General features: G+C 35.4%; 2 protein-coding genes across 3 annotated transcripts; one reads left to right on the forward strand and one right to left on the reverse strand.

Moving 5' to 3' along the window:
• Positions 1–5,442: 5,442 nt before the first annotated feature.
• Positions 5,443–7,952, forward strand: LOC143589010 (actin-like). Its single transcript, XM_077069878.1, has 3 exons — positions 5,443–5,824; positions 6,701–7,314; positions 7,650–7,952. The coding sequence occupies exons 1-3, from the start codon at positions 5,506–5,508 to the stop codon at positions 7,713–7,715; spliced, it is 999 nt and encodes a 332-aa protein (XP_076925993.1). The 5' UTR covers positions 5,443–5,505; the 3' UTR covers positions 7,716–7,952.
• Positions 7,953–9,528: 1,576 nt separating this feature from the next.
• LOC143589009 (glucan endo-1,3-beta-glucosidase-like) lies at positions 9,529–14,172 on the reverse strand. 2 transcript variants are annotated; one of them, XM_077069876.1, is made up of 4 exons: positions 13,492–14,172; positions 11,667–12,015; positions 10,209–10,494; positions 9,529–9,790 (listed from the first exon to the last, which is right to left on the reverse strand). In XM_077069876.1, exons 1-4 carry the CDS (start codon positions 14,160–14,162, stop codon positions 9,762–9,764), a joined length of 1,335 nt encoding a protein of 444 aa, XP_076925991.1. In that variant the 5' UTR covers positions 14,163–14,172; the 3' UTR covers positions 9,529–9,761. The 2 variants fall into 2 exon arrangements, with proteins under 2 accessions (XP_076925991.1, XP_076925992.1); XM_077069877.1 differs by lacking the exons at positions 9,529–9,790; positions 10,209–10,494 and adding an exon at positions 10,645–10,840.
• Positions 14,173–18,578: the final 4,406 nt, after the last annotated feature.

An 18,578-nucleotide genomic window follows, 5' to 3' on the forward strand; every position in this document is an offset into this window, starting at 1 on the left:
ATGACTGGGTAATCGCTTTTCTGCCTATCATTCGGAAAGATATATATGAAGACATGCAAAACTCTTAAGGAGTTTCCACATAAAATCGAGTAGATTTAGTTTGTATCACATCTACTTTTACGCACCATAAAAAGCTACCATGACATACAATGACTGTTCTTAAGCCTTTTAAGCCTAATAACTTCACTAGTTAAGCACACAGAATCAGTATATCTATCATTTTCCAAGGTTGGATCAATTTTCTGTTAAACATAGCAAACGAACTTCTTACGAAGTAGTAGACTCGAAAAATAATTTCATTTCCCTTAAAGAAAAATTTAACTTCTATCGCCCCGACCAAATCAAAGTCTTCAGGTCAACGGCTATCCCGAAGATCCAATGGATCAGCTGGACCGACCACATACTAGTATGTGTCCTTCTAACTAAGTATGATCGACTAATTTTAAGCGAAAGAATGAAAACTCATCATAAACCGCCCCGGTCACTTTCAGTCGTCTGGTTAATGGCTATCCTCATATTCTACAAGTAGAAATGAGGACCAAACATATCCTAAGACATGTCCATCAAACTGAGGTAACCGACATTGTTCTAAGCGATAGTGACGTTTTTTTTTTTTTTTTTTTAAAGTACTATAGGCGAAGTTACGGATAACTTCGCTTAAGTCTTAACTTCGCTAAAGAACTTCGCTGATTCTTAACTTCGCTTGAGGTAAGCGAACTTAGGAGGTAGGCGGAGTTGTAGAGAACTTCGCTTGAGTTAGGCGAACTTGAGAAGGTAGGCGAAGTTGTGGATAACTTCGCTTAACCTTATATCTTCGCTGAAACCCTACGAACAGTGACGGCAACTTCGCCTGATGAACACGAAGTTTCTGCAGATCTGGAATCTGGATTTTTCGAGGTTTTTGACGGTGTAATGGGTTGAATACGATGGTAGGAGGTAAGAATGACACAAAAACACAGAAAACACGTCCCGCGAATAGTCGAAACGGGACGATTTCTACACCCGCGTGAATATCTTGAACCACACAATCGAGCCGAAGCTCTGATACCAATTGTAGGTTCCCTGGATGGATCAACACAAGATATCTCGATCTACGTAGGTGCGGAATCCCTGCGTTGGTCGTTACGAGCGTAGAAGACACGAATAGATCAAACACACGATACGAATAAACAAACACGTTATATTATAACCGAAACACGTGATATGAATCACTGACTACAAGAAACTCTCTGGTTTACACGTTACACACGATATCACGATCTATATCTAATCTCTTCAAACCAGCCGTAACCTAGCATATATATTCACGACAACTTCGCCTGGCATGTTCAGGCGAAGTTGTCCATAACTTCGCTTGACTAACAAGTTCGCCTGATAAGCGAACTTGTCAGTAACTTCGCTTAAACATAAACAAAACACAATTAACATTACAGACTCGATTACAGACACTAGACTATGAACTACTGACATTATGCACCAACACTTCCCCTCGAGCGCGATCCCCATAGGACATAATGGCATGCCCCCTTTTTAGTGGGTGGTTTTCACTTTAAACCCACCAATCATATGCAAACATAAATACATTAATTTAGTTTATTTGTTTATATTATTTTAAATAGTGGTTAAACTAACACATAAATTAAGTATAAGCTAGTTAAAATCTCACTACTTACGTGACAATATGTGACGTTTTAACTAAACACTTCTACTTTACTTTTTAAAATTATATTTTCTTCTTTCAAAGTTTCAATGCATATATATGATTGTTTGGCTATGAATTTTATACTGAGGATCCTTTATCCTTCACTGTCTTATAGATAGTTTATCCTTGAAATATGTATCAGGATATAAAGGATCGACGATTCTCGGTATTACTTGTTTACTAATGATTGCGTTTAGTATGGTGATGTGTTAGACAGGTGTAGCAACTTTAAGACGTACTTGTACCAATTATCCTCACGGAGTACTCTCTAGCTGAAGTATGGATCTAGGATCCTTATTCAATATAGCTGATTATGGACGAATTCACCTGAAGATTGATGTTTAAATAACAACAACGGCATCTAGACCTGGTCTACCGCTTATCTCGCTACTGGATGGCTATTGACACATGGTCAAAGGTCGTGGAGCGGCTAGGTGGAAGACTTCCAGATAATTAGGAAATATTGTTATTGATTTTATCTTATTTAAACGAGCTATGATCGAGTAGAAAAATACATGTATGATCACACACACTAAGAGCAGAAACAAGCATTCTCTCTACATGCTAGCTTACTTTGTAATCTCGATCATTTACTCCACAACACTTGTAACCACCTTTTATTTATCAATATAATCGACGGTGATGGTTTTCACCGTCCGGGGGTTTTTTGTGCCAGAGACCACGATAACCACATACTCATCGACCAAAGGTTACCTTGTTGATCATTGACTAAAGTAATTCGACCAAAGATTATCTTATTAATCCTTGACCGAAGTTATTTTACCAAAGATTACCTTGATAAGTTTTGATCGAAGTAAGACTATCTTGGTTAAGGGTTTTTTCCCTCGTAATCACATCTTTGTGTTCACCAATATTACGCATATACACTTGTCGTTATCGAGTTAGCACCTAACCTCACATAACAGATTTGGATACTTGATCCTTAATAGATTTTTGTCCAAAACAATGATCAAATTTAAATCCTTATCCTCCAAAGTTAGAAAATAAAATCCATGTGAATTCAAAAGCCTCAATTATGAAAATGATATGAAAAAGATTGTTCACTTTTGTACCTAAATAAAACCACATGTATCTATTAGTTCCAAATCAGTATGAATATTTTAATTTAGAAGAATTTAATTAAAGCTACAAAGGATCGTATCGTTGTATTATTGTATTTGATTTGGATTTCGTCTTTCAAAATAGTTATATATTATATAAAGGCTTAAAACATTTGTTACACAATTTTCACAAGTAATTTTTTTTTGAACGGGGGATTTCTTTTTCAATCCTTATTGTGTTGTGGGACTTGAAACCAAAACTTACACTTCCAAAACAAAGTTGTTTAAAATTTTGTTTGTCAATAGACTACCACCCCATTGCTTCTCATATGAACCGAGATTTTGAGAACCATATAGTTTAAAAAAGTTGTTGTAACCAATGAAAATTTCCAATATTTTTGTTCCAACCATCAGTTTTGAGACAAGACAACATGTTCAACCTAGAGGTACTAACTAGACCGTGTTTGTGAATTGACCGGTTGAAACTGCTATGAATCCGAAATGTGTGACAAACACGTGAATAAAACATGACACATGTATTGAAAGACCGATGCAAATACGATCAATTATAACAAAAAAGACAAATGTGCATAAAACAACCACACTTAACTAAAATGAATATGCCAATTCTCTTTTATATAAATTGTGACAATTAACCGGCCAATTAACTTATTAAATAAAATCACATTTATAAAAAGTAAACAGCTAAACGAGTTTATCATTTAAAATAAAACGGACCCAATCTATTCAGCTAAGCATGTTTGTACATCCGAACAGATAAGATGCCGGCCAGCCAGACCCATTTATTTTATTTTCATAACTTTTATAAAATTTCTAAAAAGTTGGAGATGAAAGTGATCCAAACGATTAACATCTAATGCGGTTGATAATTTAGGGATGTCACTTTTACCCGAAACTTGATCCGAGAAAACCACAGCCTGAACACAAATTAACAAGATCCGAAAAACCCGAACCTGAGAAACGGCCAACCCGAACCCAAACCGAAATAATTCAAATTGGTTCTTGGGTCTGGTTTCTAGGTTTCAGGTAAACCCAAATAAACTATTTGTTTAAAAATATGGCATTATTATTATTATTATTATTATTATTATTATTATTATTATTATTATTATTATTATTATTGTTATTTGATTATTTATGTAACGAGTAAAGAAGAATATGTTATTTTAGGTTCCGTATTATATTTTTCCTTTACGTTTTTTATTTTCCTTTGTTTTTTCTTAGATACCCGAAACCCGATTAACCTAATAAAAAAATACTCGAACCCAAAAAAGACATGAAAGATTGGGTTGGGTTTCAGGTATAAGATTAAAAGTTTGAAACCGAAAAACCGAAACTCGTAAACACCCATAGTTGATATTATAAATAATGGATCCCTCCATATAATTTGGGGTGACATAACTTAATCAATAATTAATCACCATTCCTCACAACTTGTTTCCGCAATTGCATCTCATCCCTCACACGAACCCATATTTCTAGGTTTCACTCACCTGTTCTATTCTATTATTATTCATTCATTCATTTTCTTCATCAATCCAATTCTGCTAGGTACATTTCATTCCTTATTCTCTTCTTTTTTATTTTCTAGGTAGATTTTACGTTCACTTTCAATTCAATTTCATCTTCACATATGCATGTATATTCCAGTTTTTCGTCTTGTAAATGTCGTAACGTGCCTAATCAATTGTTTTTCTGCTTTGAATTTGTAATGATTACACGATAGATTCTGCATTTGGCATACTTTGAACGATATGTTTTAGGTTTACAGCTTGATTGATCATAACCTAGATTAGTTATGGAGTGAATATTGCCTTTCTTCTTCTTTCCTGTAGCATTTGATTTGGTTATGGAATTGATGTATCGATTTGTTTTACTAATCTATGTTTTTAATTGTGCTTTTGTTTATTAAACTGAATCCGCGTCCAAAAGGCCTACATATTTCTTCATATGCAACCAAGCGTTCTTTACTTTTCAGAACCAATAATATGTTGACAATTGCTAGAACAACGTTGAATCGTGTACGGCATGCATCTATATTTCAATATTTTTAAGATTTATTTTTAAAGAACATATACTGATAGAATTTTAATTAAATGCATATAGTCACATACATTATGATCACATTTATATGCATATATACATGCACTTTTTTTATATAATTTTTTTGAATATCTAGGCGAGAGGAAATAAAATCAAAGAAAAAGTGGGGAGAGATAAATAAACATCTGTACTTATCTAAATAATGCAAAAATTACATGCCTTATGTGGTTTTCAACATACTATTGTTTTTTAAATGAACTCCCCTTTATAATCCCTACTATATACCCATATGTATGTATCAATGTGTGATGTGTGTAAACATATATAGGCTATTAATATGGATTATATTAATGCTATGAGTTGATTCACATATTCATCCTTCTATTTACAATCCAGTGTCTTGATACTTGTAAAAAGATTCCTTGTTTTGATTGAAATATGTTATGTTCTTTAGTTAGCTAACGATGGCAGACGGCGAGGATATTCAACCACTTGTTTGTGATAATGGAACTGGAATGGTTAAGGTAATAATAATCACTGTATCTTCTCTTTAAGTTATATTACCAAACTTCTCAAGTTCATAACCATGAAGTGAATCTACAGGCTGGATTTGCGGGTGATGATGCGCCACGGGCTGTTTTTCCAAGTATTGTGGGACGTCCCCGACACACTGGTGTGATGGTTGGAATGGGCCAAAAGGATGCATATGTTGGTGATGAGGCCCAATCCAAAAGAGGTATTTTGACACTGAAATACCCGATTGAGCACGGTATTGTTAACAATTGGGATGACATGGAGAAGATTTGGCATCATACTTTTTACAACGAGCTTCGTGTTGCTCCTGAAGAACATCCCGTTCTTCTTACTGAAGCTCCTTTGAACCCGAAGGCTAATCGTGAGAAGATGACTCAGATTATGTTTGAGACGTTTAACGCGCCTGCTATGTATGTTGCCATTCAGGCTGTTCTTTCCCTGTATGCTAGTGGTCGAACAACGGGTAAGTGTTTATTAGTACAACTAAGGGAATTTTAGTATATGTTGAAACGGGTTGGATTCGTGTTTTGGTTGACCAAGTATCAGTTTTTGTCAACTTCTGATAAAAAATAAAAAATAATAATTCTGAATTTAGAACAGTAATTTACTTGAGTCTATTTCTTGGTGTGTTAGTAGTAGTAGGGGTGTGTATGGGTCGGTTTGGGCCCGTTTTGGACTCAGACCGAAAGAAAACTGTTTGGTTTCGGCTTTTACAATGGGTCCGGTTCAGTTTCGATTATTTTGGTTTTATCATTTGGGCTTGAAAGTTTTGGACTGAGAAAAAAAGGCCCAAAATAATGAATTTGAGCCTGAAACTTTGGGCCTAAATTTATTTATTTATTGATTAATCAATCGTCATGCATTTGGACCTAAATATTTTGGGATACATCATTAATTAATTTCTTATTAATTGGTGATAGCACAACCGAAAATTCGATTTTTGTGTTTTGATAAACCATTTGTTTTGGTTTTTTCAGTTTTCAACTTTTACCATTTGGGCTTGAAATATTTGAGCCCAAAATAGTGAATTTTTTTTTTGGAGCTTCGGGCCTAAATTTTTTTGTTAGTAAATTTTTAATAATTATTACACATTTGGACCTAAGGGATACACCAGTTATAATTTTTTGTAAATTACTTAAAATTGGTTTCTTAAGTAAAACCGAACTGAAAAATGGTTTTTGAAAAAATAATAAACCAAGCCGTTAGTTATTCATTGAGTTTGGTTATTTCAGTTTGTTACATCAGTTATTCCTGTTAGAGTTCAGTTATATTGCCACTATGCACACCACCTTCACAATACTACTACTCACAGTTACTATCATTTTATGAACCCGTGTAGGTATCGTATTGGACTCGGGAGATGGTGTGAGCCACACGGTCCCAATCTACGAAGGTTACGCACTCCCACACGCCATCCTGCGTCTAGACTTAGCAGGACGTGACCTTACCGACGCCCTGATGAAAATCCTAACCGAACGTGGTTACTCTTTCACCACATCAGCTGAACGGGAAATTGTCCGAGACATGAAAGAAAAGCTAGCCTACATCGCCCTGGACTATGAACAAGAGCTTGAGACTTCCAAAACCAGCTCAGCTGTTGAGAAAAGCTATGAGCTGCCCGACGGGCAGGTCATTACTATCGGGGCAGAGCGGTTCAGGTGCCCAGAAGTTCTGTTCCAGCCATCAATGATCGGGATGGAAGCTGCGGGTATTCATGAGACTACTTATAACTCTATCATGAAGTGTGACGTGGATATTAGGAAGGATCTGTATGGAAACATTGTGCTTAGTGGTGGTACAACTATGTTCCCTGGCATTGCTGACAGGATGAGTAAAGAGATAACCGCTTTGGCCCCGAGTAGCATGAAGATTAAGGTCGTCGCCCCACCTGAGAGGAAGTATAGTGTCTGGATTGGTGGCTCTATCCTTGCTTCACTCAGCACCTTCCAGCAGGTTTGTTTTCTTTAATGTTTTGGCTAAAGAAACACTACTGGCACGCCATCCACATACTACTGATAGGTCATAACGGGCCTGTGTAACATTTTTCCCATATCATGCAGTATGATATGGGAAAATGTATTGGGCCCGTATAAATAAAAATAAGTTTTTATATGAGTCTGAATAATTTTATGCTACCTGTATGATATAGTGGAAGATGCTTATACCGTCCGTATGACATGACTGAAGTTGTCTAATGTGACAGTGTGCTGTGGTGTACATATAATAGCAACTTTAGTGAAAAATGTTTCTTGATGATTGTATATTTAATAATTATGGTTTGAGTGCAGATGTGGATAGCCAAGGCAGAGTATGATGAGTCTGGTCCGTCGATCGTGCATAGAAAGTGCTTCTGATTTGTTCTGCAATTGGGATGGCGTTTGCTGCTTGCTTATATTTTTATTATTATATTTCAATCTACAAATATATGATTTGTGAAATTGTTTCAATGTGACAAGACTACTATTGATGTATTGTACGTTCTTTGATTCTTTGTTTTTTATATGGTTTTTGAATTACTTGATGCTCTGTTGATTTCATTCATAAATCTTGATCACACAACGGAAGATGACGATGTTTGATTAAGTGGCTGATATCGGTGATTACCAGGCCGAAGCTTGAATATAAGTGAAGCTTTATAAAATAAACCTTTTAAAGCTAATTAAAGCAAATTGTAAATCTTCATAATCTTGACTCCACTAGCTCATAAGATATATCTTTCAAAGCTAGTTCTCGACAGGTGCAACTACACGATTCATCATTTTTCAAGCATACCCTAGAGGGTTGCGGCGATGTACCCGTACGTGAATGGTATAGTACCCGCATAGGGGTGCCCACTTTACTTTCAATGTACATCGAATGTGGAGAAAAGTAATCCCTCCAAAGATGACCAATCCCTCTGTATATAGTCTTTTCTTGTCAGACGTCAAAAACCTGACAACTTCGCCTCACAGACCTACAACACTTGCATAGGTTCTCAAAATCATAAGGCATCAATTTTTCAATCGCCATTTTTGGCTAAAATGCTAAATTTACAAACAACGGCGTTGTTTGAGGTGTACTACGAGCAGGGTTTCATGCCCATTTGGGTCATTTGACCCGTCCCTCCACCAACCAAAACTCGCAAAAACCACCGCGATATACACAAACGGTCTTCAATGCTATCTCACTAATTCTAAACCAACTCAAAATCAACTATTGAGCAACGCTTTGCTCTCTTCTTCCTTCTAGTTATTGGCACACTAGGAATAGAAAATATATACATTTATATACCTACACCCTTTCTCTTTGTTTTACGTTCTTCAGAATAAAAGTGCATTTAGATATAGAAAGTAAGTATGAAACTTATATGAAAGTTGAGCACATAAAGAGTATTGTACTTTACAAATGAATAATGATACTTGTATATGTTGTTTCACTTATTTGAAGAGTAGTTTAGAAGTTTTTTTAATATTATTTTCTATATTTGATCGTATCAAAATAACTCATTAGAAGTATAGGATGCTAGAAATTCTATTTTGTGTTTCACTTCGCTTGTTTTCTTTTTTTGATTTTAAGTGGAATAGTTGAGCATCCAGAAAACGGAATTGTTCCATTATGCTTTGCATTGTTTCACCCGTAATTATATACATATACAGATTTATATACTTGGTGACCTTATTTATGCATCACCACTTACACCTTATGCATAATATGTGTTCACCGCTACTTTTCTCTCTTTCCTATACCATCAACTGACCATTTATTCTTCTTCCCATGAGCTCGATGTTCTCAACGATACCCAATTTCCATAAGATCATTTGTGTAAATATATATACCTTTAAAAAGAAATTATATATTCCAGATTTCCATTGCATTCCGTCGTAACTACAAGTTAAACATGGGAGATCTAGGTTTGAGTCCCACATGTACAAGTAATATGGAGTTTCCTCTCGATGGTGGAGTGGAGATAATTGGATTGGTCATTGACCAATTAGTGATCCAAATGGCTATTAAACAAAAATAAAAATCTAGAACACCACAGCATAAAAGTTCCCTTTTCAGCAATAGATCAACGACCAATTTCGTGGTTACATGTGGACATTATTAGTTTCTTCTATTACGGTTTCACAACCCCACCACGTTGCGGTGGGCCAATATACTAGTTATGTTATAAAGTCGAGTCTCTCACAACTAAAATTTATATTTTAAGCACTTTTAAGATTGCCAAACACAATGAGAACAACATGCTGACCTAAAGCGGAAGCATGATAACTACTAAATAAAGATAATACCAGCGAACTTCAGGCATCATAAGCTCGATCAATACATTAGATGTTACAACAAAAGAATAATCAATCTCAACAAAACTGCATGCACTGTGCTTCGGTCAACACTAGCCGCCTTGTTCTGTTCACCCGAGCTTAAGAAAGATACTTACATGACCCCTTACCTGACAAATTAAATCAGAACCCGGTTAGTTAAACATGATACGGCCTTTCAAAAAAACAATTTTGGATAGGCCCACCGAGCTGAGCTTAAATGAGGTCGAGTCTTAAAGTAGAGCTCAATAATAAGAGCTTTTAAGTGTGCAGAAACGACTAGGCTCATGAACCTAAATAAACATATTTCTATAAATACATATTTTTTATTTATATGGTAAATATATAATTACGTAATAAAATTTATGTATAACTTAAACAAAACTCGAGTTGTAAAAAATAAAACTCGAATCATGTAGAACTAGAGCTCTTTTAAGTTAAACGAGCAGAGAGCACCAGAGCTCGATCTGGGCTTACATGTCCGGATTCATTTACTTTATAAACCATTATAAACCAAATGACAATTAATGGAAGATAAAAACAACTTACTTGGATCACTGAAGACGATGACTCCAGATTTAGCAAAATCACAATTGAAGTCGTTACGGCCATTGGCCTGATAGAAAGAGTTCATAACATATGCTGCATGAGCCTGCACATTATTTGGCTCGAAGCAGGCCCCACCGGCCTGAATGGGCTTGCAATCAGTACCATGGCTGCATACATAGTCTATGTTGGACTGGAGTGCAGCGGTAGAGACATTTGGTTTAGGCACACACCACTTCTTTCCCTTAGACGGTGCTGCTGGCGTTGATGGTGTGCCAGTGGGCTCTTTCTGTATCAAAAACAAAGCGCGCAACATTTACCAACAGATACAACAGTTTATGCACAAGGTACATGCTATCATACAAGAATTAAAAAGGTAAACAGATTACATGAAAATCACCATGCACATATTATTATTATAACTTGAAACTTATTAAACTTTTAATGTCAATCCCTCTCTAAATATATGAAAACAAAATCATAACAAAAATAATAATGGCAGTAGACTTGAGGGCAAAAGCGTCAATAGAGCTGGCGGAGCTTGGAGAGGAAGCATGGCGACCGGTGGTGGTGGGAGGGCGGAAGGAAGGTTCCGGTGCATAAGTGGGAGCTAGCATTGGTGGCAGAGAAGGAGCCTGGTTTACCAGAAAAGTGAATATTAGAATAATGGGGCGTTACCATCACTCAAGCTAATATTTTTATAAAAGTGTTAGTTAAACACATTTTAATAATTTATGAATAAAAACATGACAGAATCATTGGATTGTGACCTGGCGTCACATGTAGTTAGTAGGGTCATTTGGTAACGTTGTTACGTTGGTGCCGTGCCGTTGGCAAAAAGTGGTAATTAAACTAATAAAATAACAATAAGCAAAAATAATAATAATAAAGCACACAGGATTTAAATAATCTAAACTGTCACCCACTCCATAATAATCTATATTAGTTTCATTTTAGCAGCATTAGTAATATTATTATGAACAATAGACGCATAAGCTTTAGTTTCTTAGACAAAAGCAATCCTACTCACACGAACAAAATCAACCATGTTCGCCCGCGATAATGAGTGACTGATTTCTGTCTAAATCAGAATATTGTGAATTCTATACGACAAAAACTAAAACTCATGTACACCCGAAATTTCTTTCCGCCATATTAGGATTGCCATTGCCAAAAAGTTAAAAATTAGAAGTTTATTGATCACATTGTTACGAATTTATTATACTAACAACTCGTAACTTAAATTATTATAAAACCCAATTTTCTTATAATAATAATAGTAATAATTAATGCCATTGAATATTTTGACTAATAAAAGTCAAAAGAAAAGGTTAGATATGTCAAAATTCATCAAACACATTATTAACTTTCGGCCAATCAAGCATCTATCCGCCACGTAATTAGGTAAGCTAGTTAATTACCAATAACCGTTGGTAAAAAAAATAGTAACTAATAATTTACCTGTGGTCCTCTTAATATCCCAATATCATATACCGGAGTAAAATCCGGCCTGAAGAGCCCAAAGTTCTTCTCATCCAACGACGGTCCTTTCAGATTCTCATTAAACAATGAAAATATGTATGTCTCGAACTTCCTTCCGGGCATCAATGGCGTTCCTACACCGGAAGCCACTTTTTTCAACAACCCGCCGTTGTACGCAGCCGCATTCACGGGATTGGCGTGTGTGTTTTGTGGGTCCCCACCTGACGGCCAACCTGTCTCGGCTACAATAATTTCTACATCCGGGTAACCCAGTTTTTTCATTGACACGTGAACCGCGTCCAGTAGTTGGTCGAACTGGTTGGTGTACCTATTGTTTATTATTCATTAACAACACATATCCATCAATTTTAACCGTTCTAAAACATAAAAAATAAATAAATGTTATAAATTAACATCCACATCAAAATAAAAACTATTAAACTGTTCTAAAATATAATTTTCTAAGAACTACAAAAAATTTACTATAAACTTACCAAAATATCAAAATAAAAACTAATAAACTGTTAAAAAGATGTTAAAAAACTACAAACTTTTGGAGGAATGAACTTTTAAAAAAGTTTACAAATTTTAATTTGTAAAAAAATAGAACTAACTTTTAATTTGTAAAAAACTAGAACTAACTTTTAATTTGTAAAAAAACTAGAACTAATTTTTAACTTTTGAGTTAAGTGCTATTTTAGTACCTGTGGTTCGGTCAACTACGCAATTTTAATACCTATTCTTTATTTTGTGCAAATGGCTACCCCAGTTTCAAAAAACTTGCATTTTTAGTACTTTTTTTTCTAACTCCATCTATTTTTTCAGTTAAATCAGAAATTATTTGGTAACTTCATTATTTTCTTTGTTTTTTTCTTTTCTTTTAAACTTTTATATCTTGTAAACCCTAAATCCCCAAATCATAACATCAAAACCCAAATCCTAAATCCCCAAATATCGTAAAAACTAAAACCCAATGATGATATAGAGAAAGGGTTTGGGGATTTAGGATTTGGATTTTGATGTTACTATTTGTGGATTTAGGGTTTACAAGATATAAGCGTTTAAAATAAAAGAAAAAAACAATGAAAATAACGAAGTTACCAAATTATCCCTGATTTTTTTTTAATGTAAGTTCCTTTTATATTTCATAGAAACATCCAAACGATTTACAATGAAGTGGCAGGTAAGCGGGCAACAAGCTGCGCCGCAACCCCCTTCTGGATAGCAAACCCAATCCGACTAAAAACAAAGTTTTGATTTAACGGAAAAAACAGACGGGGTTAGAAAAAAGTACTAAACATCAAGTTTTTTGAAACTGAGGTAGTCATTTGTACAAAATAAAGAATATGTACTAAAGTTGCGTAGTTGACCAAACCATGTACTAAAATGGCACTTAACTCTTAACTTTTTACACGTTTTAGTACAAATTTAAAAGATGATATTTTTTCTAGAATATAAAAAAAACATAATAAACCTTTACCTTTTTTTTGTTGACGGCAAACATTAACAAACCTTTCTAAAATTAAAAAAAAAATGTCTAAACCTTTCTGAAGTGAAAATTAATAAACGTTTCAAAAAAGTAAAAAAAAAAATACCAACTTTCTGAAATACGTAAAAAAAATAAAAATTAATAATCTTTTTTTCAAACTATAAGGAAATAAAAATAAAATAATATTTCCAAAAACATATTTAAAAAAAAAAGTAAATACATACAGCTGTGAGATCTGAAAATATTGTAAAAGAGGAAAGTAATATTATATTATAATAATCTTGATAAAGAAATAAGCCCAACAAAAATAATTACCTTTTTCCGGTAGCTTTATCAAACAACCCAGCGTTAGGCTTAAACAAGCAAAAATCAGCATACTTGGGCGAATACCCGAAATACGTATACGGGTTCACCATAAACCCGGCTTTGGTCTTCCTCAAGAACTGCAACATCGGTGCAAGATTACCCACATCCCACCCGGGTCTAAACGAAGCGTTACTCGGCGGGTTAGACTCCAACAATATCCCAAGCGAGTGTGGGCTGGAAACCTTAACATCAGTAATCCCAGACTTGACCAAGGCCGCGTGGAGCACCTTCATGGCGGGTACGAGGTTGTCGACGAGGTTCTGTGGGCCCCAGTGGAGGACCTCGGTGCCGACGCAGATGTAGTGGAACCTGGTGTGTGGGTGGTGTGGTTTGATGTGGGTGTTGACCCATCGGATGGCGTTACGTGGGTTGGTTAGGTATGGGATGTCGCCGTTAGGGACGGTGACGGTGAGTTGGATGGAGGTGTTGGCGAAGGCGGAGATGATGTCGGGATTGACGTCGAAGATTTTGACTTGGGTGATGGTGGTGTGGGTTTGGAGGAAGTGGGCCACTTCGGTGTGGGACGGGAGGTTGTCGGCTACGGTGCCGTAGTTGACACCGATGGGGTGTACTACGGCGACCGGGAAAATAAGAAGTACGAGAAGGATTTGAAGTTTCATGGATTGGGGCTAACGAGAGAAAAGGTGTGGTGATGTTGGTGGGTTTTGTAGGGGTGTGTGGGGAGTGTTGACCGTTGTTAAAGGGGTGAAAGTGGAATTTGGTGGGGTAGATGGTTTTGTGGAGATCAGGATTTGTTTGAAATGTGACAGCCTAAATGTGAAAGTGAAACAAAACGTGTTGTTTTGCACTAAGTTTGTATTGTTTAACTAGCTTTTGAACCCGTGTATTACACGAGATTTGTCAAATGACTGAAATTTAGGTATTTAATTATACGTTGTTTAAGGGTTTTCTTTTGAATCTATATATTAGTTTTAATATTATCACACACTTTAAATGTTACATATTTAAATTATACATTTTCTTAATATTGAAATAATGTTTCAGTGTGACATAAAATCAATTATTGGTACCTACATATATTCAAGATATTTTATATGATCAATAAGAATGTAAATTAAATAGTGTGTTTACAAATTGTAAGATTATAAATATTGTATTTATTTAACGAAATTTGATATACACACGTAACCAAATATCTATTATACGATAATGGTTAGTAAATCATTATTTAACTAATTTAATAATTCACTGTTGATTTTAAACTTATTATATATATTCAATGGTTTATGGTTTATATGTTTTTTTTTTAAATTATGGTAAAATTTTATATATCTAGTAGTAAAATTAGATTTAATGGGTTAGTAAAAGTTATTATGTTTTGAATTACATTAAATACATTTTTCATATGGGTTACAACTAATGGGTCATATCAATTAAACAAATGACCCATGGATAGCTTGGATTAAGGAGAATGAAGATTAGAAAAGATTGAATATGGTTAGAACACATCATCATTATTATTTTTGTTTATTAGTACAGATAGATGAATAAATATATAATATTGGTTATGTAAATCTATCTGGATGTTGTGGTAAAGTATTGTGCCGTTTTAGTTGACACCATTTCCTTTTGTTTGGAATGTGACACCGCGTAAAGGTGAAAATTAAACAAAACATGTTGCTTTCCACTAAGATTGTGTTTTTTAATGAACAAATATATAATGTTGGTTATGTAACTCTAGATGTTGTGCACGTAAAATGTTGAGGCGTTTTAGTTAACTCAGCATCCCCTTTAAATTATGTGTAGTGGGAGAGTTGTGAGTAACATTTGGATCCAAAACTCTTTCTTATATCGCTCCTCTTAAAGTTATGGGTTTCAAATTAAGGGGGTGTTTGGGATTCCTTATTTTTATCAACTTATAACTTATAAATTTTTTAAAAAGTTAATAAGGTGCATAAAGTGTTTGGCAAATCATAAGGCCTTATGGATTTTAACTTATGGTGAAGGTAAAATAAAAGAGTTTTAAAAAGTTATGATTGTGTAACTTATTAACTTAATGAGTTTGATTTACCTATTATACCCCTCTAACCCATAACCCACACTACACTCTTTTTAAAAAAGAGTGTTCTTTTTGGTCATTTTGGTTTTCCCCAACACATAAGGTAATTCAAACATTTTTTAAAACTTCTTTTCAAAATTTCATAAGTTTATAAGTCATTTTAACCAAAAGTCCTTTTTCACTTAAATAAGCAATCCCAAACACACCCTAAGTACATAACTTTGAAAGAGTTGACGTTTCAGGTTGTTTGTTAGAGAGAGAGAGAGAGAGAGAGAGTGGAACAATAATGATATGAGAGTTATGGTCTTTTTACCAATACGCCACTATTTATCAAACTCTCCAATGTTGACTGGACCGCCACGTGTCGTAAAATAATAAAGTGTGAAAATTTTGGCTATGAATGGTCTTAGGATTGGTTATATAATCTCGTGATTTTAAGGGGGGGTGGCGTTGTAGCGGAGTTGTTATCCTATTAACAAACATTACGAGGCGGGGTTATGAGATGGGAAATGTAGGCTATATTCAAAAAAGCTCACTTGACAATTAGATATAAAAAATAATAATATTATTAGTATTTGTTATGGTTCGAGCGTTGGTTAGTCGATGAATGCAAAAGCTCACAACACATTATACTATTTAAATTTAAGTACTTTTAAATTTTTATTTTTCTTTTTTGTGTTGTTTAATTTAAAAAAATTAATACAAAATATGATTTGAGGTTGACTATGTCGGTTATGTAGTTAGTAATATTTAACATTGTGTACTAAAGTGTAATTAGTTTTCCTATATATATGGTTGTGATCTCTGATTTATCATAATATAACAAACCTATTCAACTCAAGATTTGATTTGGTATCAAAGCCAGGTTAAAATCCTAAAACCTTGGCCAAAAACAAATCTCGATCAACCTCTTTCTCTAACCCTAATTCAGCCGATCATCAACCCTACATCAGTCGAACAAAATATCCGACTGTTAATTTTACATCAGCCAATTGTTACAATGGTTGCAATCATAACCTTTTCAAATCAGGAGAAAACCACTCACAATTCACATAAATTTGCCTTCACCCTCAAACCTACAAATTATGGCTACTTGCGTTCTATGATAGAATCCTTTCTTACCTCTCATAATCTTTTTGGTTATGTTGATGGAACAGTCCCATGTCCCGAACAAAAGGTCACAAACGAGTCTGCCACAACCGATAATCCAAGCTACCTTCCATGGATCTCAAACGATGTCCATATTCGTACACTTATCATCTCCACCGTGTCTGAAGAATCTTACCAACATGTTCAGGGCAAAACATCAAGTGAGGTATGGCTATCTCTTGAACGAGCCTATGCGCCTGTTACTTCCTCTCACGAGTTTACTCTCAAAAATCAACTTCTTAGAATCACCATGAAGGGTGATGAAAAACCGGCTGACTACCTTAGCAAGGCACAAGAATATGCAACTGCTCTAGCCAATATTGGAGAACCAATGAAAGATAAGGATCTGGTGATGTTAACTCTTGCAGGGCTTCGTGAGGAATATAATGGTCTTAAGGCAAATTTATTAACTCGGTCACCTCGTGTTAGTTTTCATGAACTACATGGCATCTTAAGCGATCATGACTACATGATTACAAGAATTTTAGCCACAGCTCCACAAGTTTCCCAAGCTTTTTGGGCAAATGTTGCACCAATACCACAGCCGCTTACGGCTGTTGCTTCCCCTGCACCGCAGCCCAATTTTGATCAACAACAACAACTTCAGAATCTTCAACTTATGGCTTCCCAATTGGGTTATCAACTGAATCCCGTGTCTTCACCAAGACCCCAAACCTACTATGGATCTCGATCTGCCACCAACAACCGAGGTGGTCGTGGTTCTCGTGGCTATTCACGTGGCAACTCACGTGGTGCGTCTAATCCCCGCACCTGAGATAACAGTGGCACACGCCAATTTTCATGGGCTTCAACTCAAAATACTGTCTATGGTCATTGTAACCGATGTGGAATAGCTCATCTACCTTCCCAGTGTCCTAATCAGCCGAACCAGCCTCGTCCAGCACCACAGGCCAACTATGCAACATACTCAGATGCTGGCTCACATTCTGGATCTACTTGGAAGCCCGACACTGGTGCAAATCAACATGCCGCTCCAGAACTATCTAGCATTGACAACTCTGAGGCCTACTACGGTAACGATTCTTTACTTGTTGGCAATGGTAATTCTATACCTATTTTCCATATTGGTTCATCAAAAATCTACTTTCCAACCAAAACCTTTAATTTATCCAACATCCTTCATGTTCCTGAATTAAAACAAAATATTTTATCTGTTCATTAATTCTGTGTCGACAATAATGTTTTCTTTGAATTTCACTCTTCTTATTTTTTTGTGAAGGACGAGTCTACACGCACTATCCTCCTCAGGGTCCCAGTGAACAGTGTTTGTACTCCATTCGCCTTCCACAACTCAAGTCTTTGCCCAAGATTGCTTTCACCGCTGTCAAAGCTTCTTCAAATATTTGGCATCAACGTTTAGGACACCCTCATGCTCAAGTTTTTCGTTCCATTGTTTCTTATTGTTCTTTACCTGTTTCATATAGATTATTAAATAACTTGTGTTCTTCTTGTCAATTGAGAAAATCATCAAAATTTGTCTTTACCAGATTCTACTTTTCGTAGCAATAATATTTTGGATCTTGTTTATTGTGATGTTTGGGGCCATTCACACACACCATCTCTTGATGGTCATCGTTATTTTTTATTATGTGTTGATCATCACTCGCGATATATGTGGTTTTATCCTTTGACTCAAAAGTCTGATGTTTATACAGTTTTAACAAACTTTATTGCCATGGCAGAACGCCAATTTAACACCAAGTTAAAATGCATTCAATCCGATTGGGGGGGAAAGTTCCGTCCTCTCACCAATTTTTACCTACCAGTTTTACCATTGCTAACAAGTCTATAGAATGGCGCCAGGCTATGGCTGATGAGTTGGTTGTGCTACATAGGAATGGCACAT

This window comes from Bidens hawaiensis, unplaced genomic scaffold, assembly GCF_021521415.1.
Source record: "Bidens hawaiensis isolate Kalapana, Puna unplaced genomic scaffold, B.hawaiensis_p1.1 tig00037153_1, whole genome shotgun sequence".
In the NCBI taxonomy this organism is placed as follows: Eukaryota; Viridiplantae; Streptophyta; class Magnoliopsida; order Asterales; family Asteraceae; genus Bidens; species Bidens hawaiensis.